This window comes from Silurus meridionalis, chromosome 7, assembly GCF_014805685.1.
Source record: "Silurus meridionalis isolate SWU-2019-XX chromosome 7, ASM1480568v1, whole genome shotgun sequence".
In the NCBI taxonomy this organism is placed as follows: Eukaryota; Metazoa; Chordata; class Actinopteri; order Siluriformes; family Siluridae; genus Silurus; species Silurus meridionalis.
The window spans coordinates 23,230,533-23,244,499 of NC_060890.1; the positions used below are offsets into that span (position 1 = coordinate 23,230,533).

General features: G+C 37.4%; 1 protein-coding gene across 2 annotated transcripts in view; it reads right to left on the reverse strand.

The window, feature by feature from the left end:
• Positions 1-697: 697 nt before the first annotated feature.
• The window catches only part of map2k6 (mitogen-activated protein kinase kinase 6), a 41,525-nt gene continuing 28,255 nt past the window's right edge, over positions 698-13,967 (reverse strand). For both annotated transcript variants that reach the window (XM_046853397.1, XM_046853396.1), the window contains exons 7-12: positions 12,400-12,451; positions 8,891-9,018; positions 7,147-7,224; positions 4,049-4,188; positions 2,335-2,380; positions 698-2,147 (exon numbers count right to left, since the gene is read on the reverse strand). In XM_046853397.1, the coding sequence (XP_046709353.1) occupies positions 2,070-2,147; positions 2,335-2,380; positions 4,049-4,188; positions 7,147-7,224; positions 8,891-9,018; positions 12,400-12,451 (522 nt within the window). In that variant the 3' untranslated portion in view covers positions 698-2,069. The remainder of the gene's footprint in view (positions 2,148-2,334; positions 2,381-4,048; positions 4,189-7,146; positions 7,225-8,890; positions 9,019-12,399; positions 12,452-13,967) is intronic.

The following is a 13,967-nucleotide window of genomic DNA, read 5'->3' on the forward strand; positions in this document are numbered from 1 at the left end:
TTGTTGTCCCCTGTTGCTTTTAGATCAACACACAAACTGTAGCAGTTTTCACATCCATTACCAGTTCCATCTTTCCCACGTATTACGAACCAAAGAAAAATCAATACTTTTGGTTCCTTTGCTTTTTGGTTTGGTTTTGCACTGCACATTATTAAAAAAAAAAAAAAAAACTTGCCCCGAGGGAGGCGTATGTCTGAAAACACACTCGTAAACCCGTTCACTGGTCAAAAAACCGCAGACAGAAAAAGGTAAACAAATCTTTTGCAGGTGCACGTAGAAATCACAAAAATCACCCGAGCATGGAGAACACAGAGCTGGCGCTTCTAATAAGTGATTAGGTAATTATATAAATAACTCCTTTCAAACATTGTTTATTTCCTTTTTTGTTCAGTGATCCAAATATCTAGAACACATGGCATTTCTGTAGCATTACAGCGCAGTTTAGCAGCTTACATCTACAAAAAGAAAAAAAAATGAATGCGACTGATTCAGAGGAGAAACGTTTTGAATCAAAACGTTCTGAAGGTCACCTGGAGGAGAACCGAGACACCTGGATCAGACATTTGAGACAGTTAAGGCGCGTTTTCACTTGGACAAAGCGTTCACGCTTTTAAAAAGTACCCTGAAAGTGTTTATGGTTCACGTAAACGGCTCTCCGGAAACGTCTGCAGCAAAACACGCATCACACAAAGCATTGTAAGTTTTCGTAATTTGTCTGTTTAATGTATTGTAGATCCTTTTTTTTTTTCTTTTCTATAAAGAGGCACAAATCAGGCTTCTGAGTCACGGTGAGACTTACAGAGAAGTGTCAGCTACGCGTGTCCAAACTGTAATACAATATTCACACACACACACACTCACTCACTCTCTCTCACACACACACTGTATCTCTCTCTTACAAACGCTCGCTCGTTCTCTCTCGCACTCGCAAAAGCTACGTTCTCACGCACACCTTAAAATTAAAACAAAAGAAGAAGTCAAGTTTTCATTGAGAGAGATAGAGAGAGAGAGAGAGAGAGAAAACAAACCAAAAAAAAAGAAAAGAAAGAAAACAGCAGTTACAATAAATACAGAAACTGCAAAACACCTCAAGACGGGTTAATACGCATGTTCTAACGTGGGGATATCGTTATAATAAAGTGATAATCGTCATGACAATAATAGTAATAATTTCCAGTTGAACTGCAGTTGAACACAGAGCGAGAACTCTCTTGATTTGGCTCAGAACAGAGGACTAGACTGAAGCAACAGACCAAAAAAAAAAAAAAAGATACCAATTTCCCCAGATAATCTTAATACAGATACATACACACACACACACACACACACACTTCATGAAGGGTCCTGATGGATTTCTCATTGAGCCTGATAACCTAAGCCAGATCACCCCACCACCTCCCCCAGGTCACATGATCACCTGGTGCAGGTGTATCCGAAAAGATACAGAGAGAGGGCATAAATGTAGGACTTAATGACCAGATTTGGGATAATTTTTTTTCTATTTTGTCATATAACATTATAATACAACAGGATTACCTTGCATATTTATCCACAAATAATATATATTTATATTCATAACAAATATATCAGTGTCGCTTTTCTTTATTCGGATGTCGATGGTATAATGCTTTAAATTAAACTGGCTTGAATCTTAAATGCTTTCATACCGAGAGGGAAATAAAAATCAGATCGGGACTTTTTAACACCCTCATTTCATTAACACACACACACACACACACACACACACACACACACACACACACACACACACACACACACACACAGAACCCCATCCCCTGCTAGTCATCTGTGTGTTCCAAGGAAATGCCCCACCCCCTTATATTCAGTCTCTGCCCCTTTCCGTGGCACCTCTCTCTCTCTCTCTCTCTCTCTCTCTCTCTCTCTCTTTCTCTCTCATGAGCCCCCCCCCCTGCACTACAGCTTGAGGTGGGCGTGGCTTACAGGTGTCAGTCTTGCAATTGGGTATTTTTTTTATTTTTATTATTATTATTTTTTTTCTGCTGTGGAATTAGTCCTGCTTTGCCTCGCCTTCGCCAAGAAGAGGCCCCTCAGTCGCCCAGGATGATTCCGACAAAGCTGGCCACATCCGTCTCTTTGGAGTCGTGGTAGGTGAAAAAGGGGTGTTGCTGCACAGAAGAGGGGAAAAAACAAACAAACCCCAAAATGAATTCAATCAAAATAATAAAGAAATCAGTGAGTGATACCAAACCGTTCAGTGTGCAGGGTCTGATGCTAAGGATGACCTGACCTGTGTTAAATGACAATGCTGACATCTAGTGGTCAGGGTAATAAAGTGCAGGTGGAAAAACTCACCATGAGTTCCATGTAGTTTGGCCGCTCTTTGGAATTCTTCTTTAAGCTAAACGACAGGAAGAAACAAAAAACACATTTTCAGTTCCAGGCAATAATTTTACAGTCATTCATCACAACAATCTGTTTTATATTTTATAACGAGGGAAAGATTGGAATCTGTTCATAAAGTTGAAAATGACCAGGTAACAAAATATCCAAAGAATTGTTTTATTTATTTTACTTTATATACAATTTGTGTGGTTGGAATATTTGTTTAAAAATCCTCCTGAACCTGGAAATTCACCAGAGCTGCACAGGTTGTTGCTGGGATCCTCTTTCACTCGTCTATAATCAGATCACGGCGCTGCTGGATGTTAGACCCATAACGCTTCACCTTCCGTTTGAGGATCCCAACAACAGGTGCTCGATAGGGTTCAGGTCTGGAGACATGTTTGGCCACTCCTTTACCTTTAGCAAGGCAGTTGTCATCTTGGTGGTGTGTTTGGGGTCTTTATTATGTTTGAAAACTGCTCAGTTTCTGAATAGAGGGCATCATGTTCTGCTTCAGAATGTCACAGTACACTTTATAATCCATGTTTCCCCCAAGGAACCGCAGCTCCCCAATACCAGCAGCGCTCATGCAGCCCCAGACCATGATGCTGCCACCACCATGACTGTAGGCAAGACACAGCTTCTGCACCTGAAGCACAGCACGAGGACTTGTGAGGTCTGTTCCGAGTGGAACCCGTCTTACAAAACCTCTGTATGACCCTGGTCACTGTACTCAGGGTTTCAGGGTGATACTGATCTTCTTATCGCCTCGACATCGTTGTGGAGAGCAACAATTCTAATTCTCAAATCCTCAGAGGTGCCATGTTGAACATCCAGTGGTCAGTGTGTATGTACTCACTTTTGTTGCCAGCTATTTAGGCAATAATGACTGTTGAGGTATTTTCAGAGGACAGTAAATCTGTACAAGCTGCACACTGACAAATATATCACAAGTTTCATTTCTATAGTATTGTCCCTTTAGAAGAACATGATGAAAGGCTGCTGAAATGTGAGGGGGTTTATTATCTAGAATAAATCAAATTAATGCACTTTTTAATTATAGTGATTAATTGGCACATATTAAATTGATTAAATAAAATTAAATAAATGGAAAAAATACATTAAATCGTTTAAATTTGTTTGACCCTACTTGGGTAATACAGATGTGTAGATAAGTGTGTGTGTGTGTGTGTGTGTGTGTGTTTATATTTAATTTTCTAAAGATATGACCCAGTTAACTGTTCTACTTATTTCAGCATACTTTAGCAAACGTCTTCATCCCTTCCATCCTTCATTTTCAGTGAAATTCTTGAAGCTGGACATAAAATGCTAAAGTATCCAAAGCACTATCATTAGCCACTAGCTACTTCCTGGTTAGGTGAACAAGTGATGTTCCTTCCAAAAACAGACAAAAAAGAAAACTATATCGAAAGCTTTCGTTGGATCAATAACACTTAAATTGGTTTATTATTAGACTCATGTCTTATTTTTTTCCCCCGACATTAACTGATCTCAGATTTATCAAGTTTTATCTCCATGTTTTCTCTTGAAGAACAGCATCCTGAGCTCCATCCAGCATCACAGAGATGACTTTAAAATCCCCCTGTCGTCTACTCATTCACAGGTTTTAATAACCGAATAGTGTGTGTGCGTACGTATGTGTGTGAATGCATATAAAACTCACCACTGTGTTGTGAAGTCCACAAACTCGGGGGAGAAGCGGTCAGCAGGAAGCTGAGGAGAAGGCTCCTCCACCACCTGCTTCAGCTGCTGGAACGGCGTCCCCCAGGAGTCGTACGGGAAACGCAGGATGGCCAGCTCGATCTGAACACACCACCACAACCACTTAATAATTCAACACAAACAACTACACAACAGCAGCACATACACACACACAGCACTTCGTGGGTTCTAGGAAAGTAATCAACGACTAGGGGCGGAGCGATGCGGACAGATGCAAAGTGGATTACAGCCCTAACTACAACTATTATTCATTATAATAATAATATGTTATTTATTAAACACTATTTAAAAACTTTTTATCCATGAATGGTTACCTTCATTGTCGTTATTCCCTCAGAAAACTTCCATCCTGAAATGTTAAACATTTCCTCAACCTCACTATAGACTCGGGAGCTGGTAGGTCAGTGGTTAAGGCATTGGACTTGGCTCAGAAGGTCACAAGTTCAAATCCCAGCACCACCAAGCTGCCACTGGATAAGGGCATCTACCAAATGTCGTAAAAGCATATGTGCTTGCTAAAAAACTACCACACAAGATTTTATTCATTTCATTTAGATTGCAAGTCACTGTGTATAACCTGTTGCTATAGAAACCGTAGGAAAATCTTTTTTTTCCTTTCTCTAATGTTTTACAATTCTGTTTGGGTGAGTCTGTACCTACAATAAGCTCAGATTCCTGTTCTTGACCGACAGGAATGAAACCTGGTGTGCACCTGGGCTGTTGTAGATCATTCGCTTGGATGTTTTGTTAATGCCGAGATACTTATCTGTTCATTACGAGTATAAACGAGTGATTATATTGTAGCTATGTATATCCTTTTAGGCAGCTCAGACATAATATCGCCAATTTATTCTGTCTCTCACTCCACCTTTTGTTTGTCGCACCATTTTGTGCAAGACTTAATCACTTGATTCACTGAGAAGTCACACACGTTTCCTTATTCAGATGTTTGATCTGAATGTTAATTCCTGCATTTGCATGGTTTTATGCACCGCAGGATAGGATGATTAGATAAATGAACAAGTGATATTCAACAGAGGGGGACCGTTTCACCAAAAACCGGCATCGGTAGTTGATTGTTAGTTTTTCCGGGTTGTCTTATACTGCACGGAGGCGGCCTCTAGAGGCGAATCACTGACAATTCAATTAAACTCTTTTAGATAAAGCCTTAAACAATTCTTTTACAGCAGCTTTAAACAGAAAATGCAGTAATAAAGTATGAATAAAATTGTTCTTTATAATAGTAAGCTTGGTGGTGACTGATGAGGAAAAACTCCCATGGTTATTTAAGGTGGAATTAATATTAATTTTGGATGTAACTTTTTATTTGAAGTGCTATTGTTTCAGTTTAAAAAGCATGTCTTATTTCTCTTATTTATTTATTCATTCATATGTTCATATTTATTTCATTTAGCACATTTTTATGATGCAGTACTGATATGATGCAGTACTCTCTTTTTGTAATAAAGCTCGGTACTATTTTACATGGGGTGTGTGTTTGTTTTTACTTGGTATCCTTTCTTAAAACTTTTGTTGATCAAACGTTTATCGTGCAGGTACGATCCAACCTAGATCGATCAACCTCTAATGTTCAATGAGAAATCCAACTTTTTCTTTGTTCGCTATTTAGAAATCGATGCAACCGATGGCCGAGATATGATGCCGATTCTTTTGGCCAATGTTCTTTTGTTCATTAGTAAGAAGTTATACAGAAAATTGCTTCGATGAAACACTTATTAAACAACACAAGCCTCTCTAATCACTGCACTTGTTATAAGGTTTTGGTACCCGTGCCTACATGTAGCCTAAACTACAGATGATTGAAAACTCGCCAAAAATACAGTTGGTACAGTTCCAGAATTTTTTTTCTCATTCTCTCTTCCAAAAGTAGTATCATATTTTACCAATGAAATATATGAGGCTAGATTAGGAACGAATGGTAAGAACTCAAATCCCGGGATACACCAAGCTGACGGGCTGTCAGGAAAATGTCTGGTGGTTTTGGAGTTTCGGCCCGATCGATCGGTCGACCTCTAAACAGGAGCAAAATTTTATGACTCTGTACACCTTGTACATATTTGGGTAATGGAATCAGGCCAGGGTTTCAAGAGTAGGACAAGATGGGACCTGCTCAAACTGGTTTATCATCAGATCAGAGGTTGAGAAGAGCTACTCCTTTATTCGTCTTACATCAACTCGGTGTTCACTAAAAAAGACTGACAAACCACACGGTGTGCCTTAGGGCACATCTGATACTTTTTAAGAATTCTTTATTTTTTTTTTTTGACCTAAGTGTAGTAGCAATCAAGATAATAGCAGTACTGCCTTTATACACAAAGTGTTATTAAAATAGACACCATGTGATAAATAAATACAAACAGAATTAACATTTCATACAAGCTGCATTCGTGTTTTTCCTTGTGCATGGCATTTTGACTTTTGGGTTCCCTATTTTTATTTTATAGTATTTTGTATTTTTTTATCCTCCTACTTCCTTTTCCTTCCTTTTAGACATGGATTTATTTGTAAACGACTTTAATAGGGACATCTTTAAGCCTTTATTAGAGGTCGACTGAAAAGGGTATTTCCCTGGCCGATGCCAATATGAAAAAATCAGGGCAGCCGATGGCTGATATACAATGCAATTTAAAAATTTTTTTGGTTGATATGTTTGGCCGATTTTATGTTTTATGGAAGATGTGCTTTGGGTTGGAGTGGATGATTTCCTGCTACAGAGCTCTGACCCTCAACTAGTATATTTCCCACTTTTGGGATGAACCCCAAACCTCCTCACCTCCCCTTCATCAGTGCCTGAATTTACTAACATTATCATCAAAGCCACGTTTGAAAAATTTAGTGGAACATCTTAACAGAAAAGTGGAGGTTATTATAACAGCTAAATGAGGACTAAATGGGGACTGGGACGTTCAAAAACATGTGGGGGTTAATTATGGGGGTTCATCCGTGCAACTAATCCACTCTCGGGTAAGGAGGTGTAGTGAAGATGTAGTGATAAATATTAATAAAGCTCAGACCCACCATTGTGATCCCTAAACTCCAGATATCAGACTTGACATTGTAGCCCTTCTGATTGGTCTCCGGGTTTATCCGCTCCGGCTGTCACACACAGGAAAGAGAAGCATGGGGTGGGTGGGAGCGAGAGAGAGAGAGAAGCAGAGGAGGAGATTAAGGTGGATAGTTTGTGAGACAGAGAGAGAGAGAGAGAGAGAGAGAGAGAAGCAAAAGGAGATAGAGATGGACAGTGAAAGAGACAGAAGCAAAGAAAGAAGGGGAAAAGGGGAGAGATTAGAGAAGGAAGTCGATGATGTCACTTCAGCATGAACAAATCTCTTCCTCAGACTACAAAGAACTTCCCTTTTCATTCACAAAGCTGTCAAGCTCTCCTCTCTTTTCTCTCACACACACACACACTTCTATTCAGTGTTACTGCATGTAGGCAGTCTTTACAGTCAACTTGTTAAAAGAGCAGTTTGTCATTTTAGCTCTCGGTCGTCTGTCACGCAAACACTAAAATCATTCACGAGCTTTCCTCTTCCTGAAACCAACCTTACCCTCTCAGGCACAATTACATCCCTCCTCTGAGCTGGCTCTTAGTGCAAAAATTTAACACAGTTAAAATAAAAACATAAAATAAGAGAGAAAAGAGAGAGAGAGAGAGAGAGAGAGAGAAAAGAGAGAGAGAGAGAGAAGCAAAAGGAGATAGAGATGGACAGTGAAAGAGAGACAGAAGCAAAGGGGGGGGAACGAGGTATATAATGAAAGAGACAGAAGCAAAGAAAGAAGGGGAAAAGGGGAGAGATTAGAGAAGGAAGTCGATGATGTCACTTCAGCATGAACAAATCTCTTCCTCAGACTACAAAGAACTTCCCTTTTCATTCACAAAGCTGTCAAGCTCTCCCTCTCTTTTTCTCTCACACACACACACACACACACACACACACACACACACACACACACACACACACACACACACACACACACACACACACACACACAAACTTCTATTCAGTGTTACTGCATGTAGGCAGTCTTTACAGTCAACTTGTTAAAAGAGCAGTTTGTCATTTTTAGCTCTCGGTCGTCTGTCACGCAAACACTAAAATCATTCACGAGCTTTCCTCTTCCCTGAAACCAACCTTACCCTCTCAGGCACAATTACATCCCTCCTCTGAGCTGGCTCTTAGTGCAAAAATTTAACACAGTTAAAATAAAAAACATAAAATAAGAGAGAAAAAGAGAGAACAAATCTGTGGAGAAAAATTCCAGGCCCAGAAATGTGTAAGAAATATTATAATATTTAGGATGGTAATTAGATACCTGATGCATCATTTAATTCTATATATATTTTTAATTGAAGATACAAAAATAATAAATAAATAAATAAATAAAAGAAACATTAGAATTTATTATATTTAATTGTTAAATTAATTTGTGTTTTTATACATTGTCACTTCAATTAAAAATTAATTAATTAATTAATTGTATTTAATTACCATCCTAAATATTGTAATCTCAACACTCCTTTTCCTTTATACATTTTATAACACATTAATCCAAGTTTAAATAAATTAAACAATTAAAATAAAGGTTAAAAAAAAAAAAAAAAAAAAAACTTTCCTGAACAAAAAAATATTATATATTATATTAATAGATTCTATTTTTTTACTATTTTCATTGGTATGAGACCAAATTTCTGACCCAAACAACAATTTTTTATATTTTTTTTTGCTGACGTGTCGCCCAGTAAATATATCCGACTCACTGCCATGTAGGGTTTGCATCCGGCGTCCATGGTCTTGGCCACCGAATCGACCAGGTAGCCGCTGATCCCGAAGTCACACATCTTCACCTGTCCCTGCATGTTTATCAGCACATTGGAGGGTTTCACATCTAAACACAGACCAAAAGGCAAAAGAGGTAATTAATGGTCCTTTTTCTCTGATATACAACGTTCCATTTTTCTGGAAGATCAGACACATCGCATGCCACCAGGATTACTCAGAATCACTCAGGATTCATAAATAAAAATCTGAGGATGTAAAAATAGATCAGATATTTTTTTTTAAATAAACAAACAAAGCTTCATTCAGTCCTACAAAATCCAAGCTGCCCCAAGACGTGTCACACACAGCTCCAAGTTTCCATGGTGCTTCAAAATGTTTTGTAATTCACATCCAAAATTGACTTTAAGGAAGATTACCATCTGCAAGTGGCCTATTTATATAGAGAAAAAAATATTTTTTATCCTCTTCTTTGTACAGAAATGAAAGAAGGTGAATGATTATCATGAATGCCACCGATAAAACATTTTCAATTGCTTCAAAAGACTATGGCATCATTACCTGTGATGCCTTGAGTCAATCATTAAAATAATAATAATAAAAAAAAAAGTGTCTGTGGTCACCAAAAACACCTAAATTACTCAGATGGCTTGATGTTGCTTTAAGAGTTACATAATACAGACCAGCAATAGAACTGCACACACTGTGACTGTGACATGGCTTAAATTAAACCCATTCAGATTTAAAAAGAAAAAAAACAGACTGTTAAACACAACGTCTGGGTGCAAAAGAAATTATTTCTCAGATAATGACTCGTCTAAAGTAGAAATTATAGCGCATGTAAACGGTGTGTGTGTTTGTATGTACACACACACCATATATACATACATATAATGTGTGTGTGTATATATACATACATATAATGTGTGTGTATGTGTGTGTATATATATATATATATATATACACACACACACACACACACACACACACACACAAGTTTATAGGGTTTTTCAGACACATTCATGTTCTTTTTTTCTATGCAACAAACTAAAAGGCAAAAACAAGCAAGAATCGGACTGTGAATTTTTGGCTCTAGAAGAAGAACTTCTGTAAGATGAAGAACAAGCGAGATGTTAGCAGAATGTTTCAACCCCGCAATCAATCATGGAGGTGAAAGCTTAATAATTTGGGGTTGTTTTGGAGCAGGGAAGGTTGGAGATTTATTCGGGGTGAAAGGAATTACGGAAATCAACATTCCATACTTCAACACAATGCAATTGTGTCTGGACTTCACCACACTACAGGACAATGTGCCGAAGCGTACGTCCGAGTTGTTATTTACAGTACAAACAGTCTTCTGGAGTGTCATCTCTCATGAAATACCCTGCCTAGTCACTGCACCTAAATCTGAACTGTATCACAAGACCAGAAAGAAATATTTCAGCGGGAAAAACGAACTGTCCGGATCCCGAGAGTCTGTAGAAGCTGGTACTCGTGCTAAGGGAGGAAAACTGGTACTTGTGCTTTTTCAATGAAGATGAAGTCTGTACATTTATATATTTGTTCGGTTCAAGTAAATCTTCATTCCGTTACATTAGCTAGTTTGTTGGGTAGAAAGGAAAGGAAGATACAATTGTGTCTCTTAAAGACTAAAAAAGACCTGGTGTTTCCACCTAGTGGACAGGCGAAGTATATAATCAAACCCTAGTGTGAAAGTATACCTTCGTAGAATTCTTATAGGACATAATAATCATCTGATCTTTAATAGATCTCAGAATTAGATACATACAACCTCAGATGAACAATGCATTAGTAGCTAGAAAAATGTCTTGAAAAGATGAGGCCAAAGTGGAGATTTGGCTCTAATGCACAGCACAGTGTTTAGGCAAAAACCAAACACACCTTATACTAACTCTCAAGCACAGGGTGGGTTAGGGGTGATGATTTGGGTTGTTGTTTTGCAGGACCTGGGCAGCACACAGTCTTTGAGTTGACCATGAACTCATCTGTATACCAAAGTATTCTAGAGTCAATTATGAAAGCATTTATCCGACAGATGCAGGACTGCTTAAACTGGTTTATACAACAGGACAATGATCCCAAGAACACCAGCAAAAAAAACAAAACAAAAAACAAAACAAAATCAATGTGTTGTAATGGCCCAGTCAAAGTCCAGACCTCAACCCCAAACAAAACACTGTGGCAGGACCTCAAGTGAGCTGTGTATAAACCAACGCCCACAAACCTCGATGCAATCGAGCCACAACTCCTCAACAATGATGCGAGAGATGATGATAAATACATACAGGACATGATTACAAGTTAGTGCCACTGAAGGTGGTTCTACAAGCTACTAATATCATCAAGTCTGCTCAGTTTTTCCACACATGGGTTCTCCATTTCGGCTTGATTTTAGAAAAAATGAAATAATGACATGGTGTAATAGGCCATGTGGTTTTGTTCAGCTGAGTGGTTGTATTCCTAGACGCAGATGATTTTTATGTCCTGATAGAAAAAAAAAAAACCATTTATTAAATCTTTACTTTCGTTCACATACATACACATATAAACAATGACTTATTATATTGAAGAAAACATAGCTACACTGGGGCCCTAATATTGTGTGTGTGTGTGTGTGTGTGTGTGTGTGTGTGTGTGTGTGTGTGTGTGTGTGTAGGTGTACATGCAAAAAAAAAAAAAAAAAAAAAAAGTGAAAAGGAGTACATATTAATGCAGAAAAACAACCCAATATTTAACATTCTACATACTTTCAAGAGTTTAAACTAAATTTTTTTTGCATTTTACCGAACAGAGTTTCTGAATGTGCATCGGTTTATTATAGAAATGCGTGCAGAAATATGAAATTGTTTGATTGTAAACGCACAATTTTTTTTTTAAGTTGGATTTTTGTATATTTTATTTTTTGTGTGTGTAAACACAAACATTGTACCAGATTTAATACAAATCCGAAACAAAAACCGTAACTGCTTTAAGTTTCAAAATTAATTAATTAATTAATTAATTAAAATTTTAATTTTTTATTTTAGGCTAAAATATAAATATTCATTGGATAGGGATTTATTAATAATCTTAAAAAAAAACCCTACAGTTTTGCAATTTCATTTAAATGTAAAGATATGATAAATACCCCTAAGCAGCAGCTGATGTTGAATTTAAATGTGTGTTTTGCACTAGATATTTTTACAAGAGTACAGGAACAGTCCATAATTGTGTACATCAAAATATTACACTTGTAATTTTGTCTAATAAAGCGTGACCTGTGTGGCCCTGTAGAGGAAATACAAACCTTTTAATGAGAAACGATAAAAAATGTTTTATCAAACACAAACCCAGGCTATAAATAATACAAGAGAGGGGGGAGGGGGGAGGGGGGGGGGGGCCTGGATGTTACTGCAGGAAACTAGATATAGTTAACTGAATTTAGCTAGAAGTGAAAAATAAAAAAAATGGCTGCTGCCGTGTGTCTCACCTCGGTGGATCACTGACAGTTTGCTGTGCAGGTGTTCCAGAGCTTTCACAATCTGCAACAGGAAACAAGATTCAGTGCAAGAGATACATTCGTTTCCTGAATGTGAAGGGGAGTAAATGTGTCTAATGGACATGACTGTGTGAGAAATGGAAACAGAGGAAGCCCATTTATCATTTGCACAAGAAAGCAGGAAATATTCCATTTCGAAAGCCTCATGACTCGCAAACACCGCAGTTAGATGGAAAAAACAAGCATAAAATCTCAGCGAAATGTTTTTAGCACTGATATCACCAGATATAAACTGTGACCTTTCGGAAAATACGCGTTGTGACCGGATTAATCACATTATTAGGATTATAAGTTCAAAGTGCTCAAATGTATGAAAATATATAGCAAAGATTCCAGGAGATTCAACGTACACACACACACACACACACACACACACACACACACACACACACACACACACACACACACACACACACAGACATGTTGAAACTGTGTCCAAAGTGCCAATATTTTGTGAGCATGATTATCATTTGAATCTCAAATCCCCACAGTGTCTTTTCCATGAGGTGCCACATGTTGAACATCCAGTGGTCAGTATGAGAGAATTGGTCTCAAAGCACCAAATTCTAACTGCTCTAATACAAAATACCCAAATCTGTATGGTTCTGACAAGCAGACGAAAACACGAACATGATAAATGATGTGCCTTTGCATGGTTACATGACAAAGCTGTTATTACTTCGGATGGAGTCACTTTTGTTGGCAGTTATTTAGACAACAATGTCCATGTTGAGTTATGTTTTTAGAGGACTGTAAATCTGTACTGTTATATGAGCTGCACAATGACTACTCTAAATTATATCCTAGTTTTATTTCTACAGTATTTTTTCCTTGAAAAAATAATTGCTGAAATGTGAGGGACACCGTGTGTGTGTGTGTGTGTGTAATATATATATATATATATATATATATATATATATATATATATATATATATATATATATATATATATATATATATATATATATATATATAAATAAAATCTTCACTTACTAATACATTAGGTTATGTAATGCATGAAAGCGAACACTTCGAATACATTTTTCGGAAATTTAGCTTCAATCAAAAAAAAAAAAAAAATCAAACAAAAGACATTATTTTGAAAATAAAATGTAGCCATTCACACACACACACACACACACACACACACTTCAGGATCACGCCAGTCTGTGCCAATAATACAGCAATAACTTATATGATATTCAGCATGTACGTTATTATAGACATGTCAAATATTATGACTTCATCGCTCTTTGGACAGAGTGCCTCAACAAACATGACTTTTTTTTTGTTTTGTTTTCTTACCAAGTTGGACTGCAGGCATTTTTTCAACTCCGATATCTCATAAAGCAACTCTATGATTCCCTGAACTGCAGACTGTAGTTCACATTTACTAATATAACAAAAATTACCTTTTATTTTGTAATTGATTTCATATTGAACTAAAGGTGTTACATTTTCGTTCGCACGTCAGCAGTTAAAGGTTAATTCTATTATTC